The sequence below is a fragment of the Onychostruthus taczanowskii genome, unplaced genomic scaffold (genome assembly GCF_017590055.1).
Source record: "Onychostruthus taczanowskii isolate IOZ18803 unplaced genomic scaffold, ASM1759005v1 scaffold1217, whole genome shotgun sequence".
Classification (NCBI taxonomy): domain Eukaryota; kingdom Metazoa; phylum Chordata; class Aves; order Passeriformes; family Passeridae; genus Onychostruthus; species Onychostruthus taczanowskii.
In genome coordinates this window covers 1-2363 of record NW_024498371.1, presented here as the reverse complement: position 1 = coordinate 2363, position 2363 = coordinate 1, and the positions used below count along the sequence as shown (strand labels likewise).

At 53.5% G+C, this 2363-nt stretch overlaps 1 protein-coding gene across 1 annotated transcript; it reads right to left on the bottom strand.

The window, feature by feature from the left end:
* Positions 1-1161: 1161 nt before the first annotated feature.
* Positions 1162-2356, bottom strand: LOC121331496 (interferon alpha-inducible protein 27-like protein 2A; the record flags this gene model as incomplete). Its single annotated transcript, XM_041395953.1, has 3 exons — positions 1162-1533; positions 1745-1906; positions 2263-2356. Coding segments are annotated over 3 exons (381 nt in total), but the record flags the coding sequence as incomplete, so codon positions are not given.
* Between the last annotated feature and the right edge of the window lie 7 nt (positions 2357-2363).

The following is a 2363-nucleotide window of genomic DNA, read 5'->3' as shown; positions in this document are numbered from 1 at the left end:
TTTATTAAAGAAACAAGACCTGGGATACCTGACTTTCACCTCTCAGGTGGGAAATGGGAATTTATGACAATGAAACAGTGAAGTTAGACAGAGCTTTACACCCCACATCTCAAAACGAATCCCAAAAACATGGTTTAATCTTGGAAGATCCAAGTGGATGTGGGCAGCACAAGCCACACACTCCAGCTTGGGAGTCTTGATTCTTAGTCAGCCTTTGGATATGTCAACAGAGGGGCTTGGGCCTATGTGTGCTGGGCTTTTTATCCTCTCTTTTGCATATTTATGGGACAAACAGCCAGAGCAATTTGCATTGGTCTTTTTCACCTGCTGGGAGCCAGGCTGCAGATTTGGAGAGAAGGGTGAGAGTGATGGCACCTGAACTTTGTCCCCAGCTAAGGTGCCAACTCATCCCCCAGCCCCAGTGCACACCTCCTGTCACTCCTGAGAGTCGATGTCCCCATGTCTGTCCCTTCCAATCTGTACCTGGGTCGTACCCTCTGTAAATTGGCCAGACTTTCCTACCTCGTTTGGGCATTATGAGGCAGAGTTCCACAGGATGCTTTGCAGCCCTGTGATGAAAGGTGCTATAAAACTGCAAAGTTTTACTTCAGAAGATGTAACTAGATCACCAGTGCATCATCACCTATATTATACAGACATTTTCTAATATGAGAATTTATAGAGTTCAATGTATAGTATTCATAAGTGAATTACTGAGACCCTCAAAAGAGTTTTTGTTTCAATCGTATCTGTATTCTGGGAAAGTGATTAAAAACCTTTAAACTTAATGAAAGAGTGTATTCATCCTCTTTTCCTGTAGGATGTTGGAATCTAAAAGCAGTTTACAAAGCAGTACACAGTTTGAAAGCAGAATCTCACAGATTTCCTAGGGGGAGGGCTCAGCAGTTTCTAAGCCACAGTTAAAATTGCAGCAGATCACCTGCACAGCAGCACCTGGTGGTTCCCACCTGGTGTTCCCACTCACACTCGGTTTTGCTCCTCTGGCATGGGCTGTAGATACTGCCCTGCCCCAAAGTGGTGCAGGGGAACTGGGGGCACCCTCAGCGAGCAGGGCAGGCCTGGGCACTGAACATGCCCTGTGCTCTGTCACCCTCCAATGCCACCATCACCCAAGAGCTGCAGCCACACAGAAACACCAAGTCTGCTGCAAGCAAAGCACATTTATTGGCTTCAGGGAAATTGCTGCTCACAAGAATCCAAAGCTTTTAAAAGCAGAGGCAAAGCCCTGAGGGGTCTGTGGGGGTTTTCCAGCACCTGCAACTGTGCATGGCAAGGCCTTGGGATCAGGAACCTGCTTGGCTTCTCTTGGGTTGCTTGTCTGGAATTGTCTCATCCTCACGTTTGTCACCTGAGTTATTTTTTCTTGGGTTTGTCACTTGAGTTTTTATCATTTTTTAGGTTTGTCACTTGGAGGTTTCTTCCCTTTGGACAGCCAGGCACCACTTGCTGCACCAGCTGAGCCCAGGGCAGAAGTCAGGCCAGCTTTGGCACCAACAGAAAGACCTGCAGCTCCTGCAAAGACAAATCGAGATGTGAACTCCCAGGAGCATCAAGGCTCCCTGCTGGGACACAGCCAGCCAAGGACTCCTCCCGGGCAGGGAGAGCCCAGAGAGTTTGCAGCAATTCAGAGCAGGGAGGAGTTGAAGGGCTGCTTTGGCTCTGGAGCCAGCCCGTGCCCCCTGCCATGGAGATGAAGCCCAGCTCCCCTGCCCTCCCCACTCACCGATGGACTGCAGCACGGCCACGGCGCTGCCGGCAGCCACTCCGCCGCCGTTGGCGATGGCAGCTGCCGACATCATCTTGGCAGCGACGGAGCCAGCGGCGATGCCGGCCCCGGTGAACCCCAGCGCGCCGAGGCACACTGGGAGGGCAACCAGTGCCAGTCCTGCAGGGTGGGCAGAGCAGTTTTAGGGTCCCATCTGTGACCCACATGTCCCCCTGCCACCAGCACCAGAACCGGCCTCCCCAAAAGCACCCAGGGACCAGAGCGGGGAGCGAGGGCTGGGGGTGCAGGGACAGGGACACCCATGGGCGGCAGGAGAGGAACAGTGTGCAGGGCTGCAGCAGTGGGGACAGGCAGAATTCCAGGCAGCAGCCAGAGCTGCCCTTCCTCCCGCCTGCACCCCAATTCTCCCCAGCCCTGGTACTTGCAGCCCCCAGCCCAGCCCAGTCCCCAGGACCACGCGGGGCTGGGACCGGGCAGTGAGCCCGAGCGCTGCTCATGCAGTGCCAGACCCTCACCTGCTCCCACTGTGGCTCCAATGACACCTCCAATGACACTCCTGTTCTTCCCTGAGAAAGAAAATGACAGGAGGGCAGGAAGGACATGAGCATGGACAGCA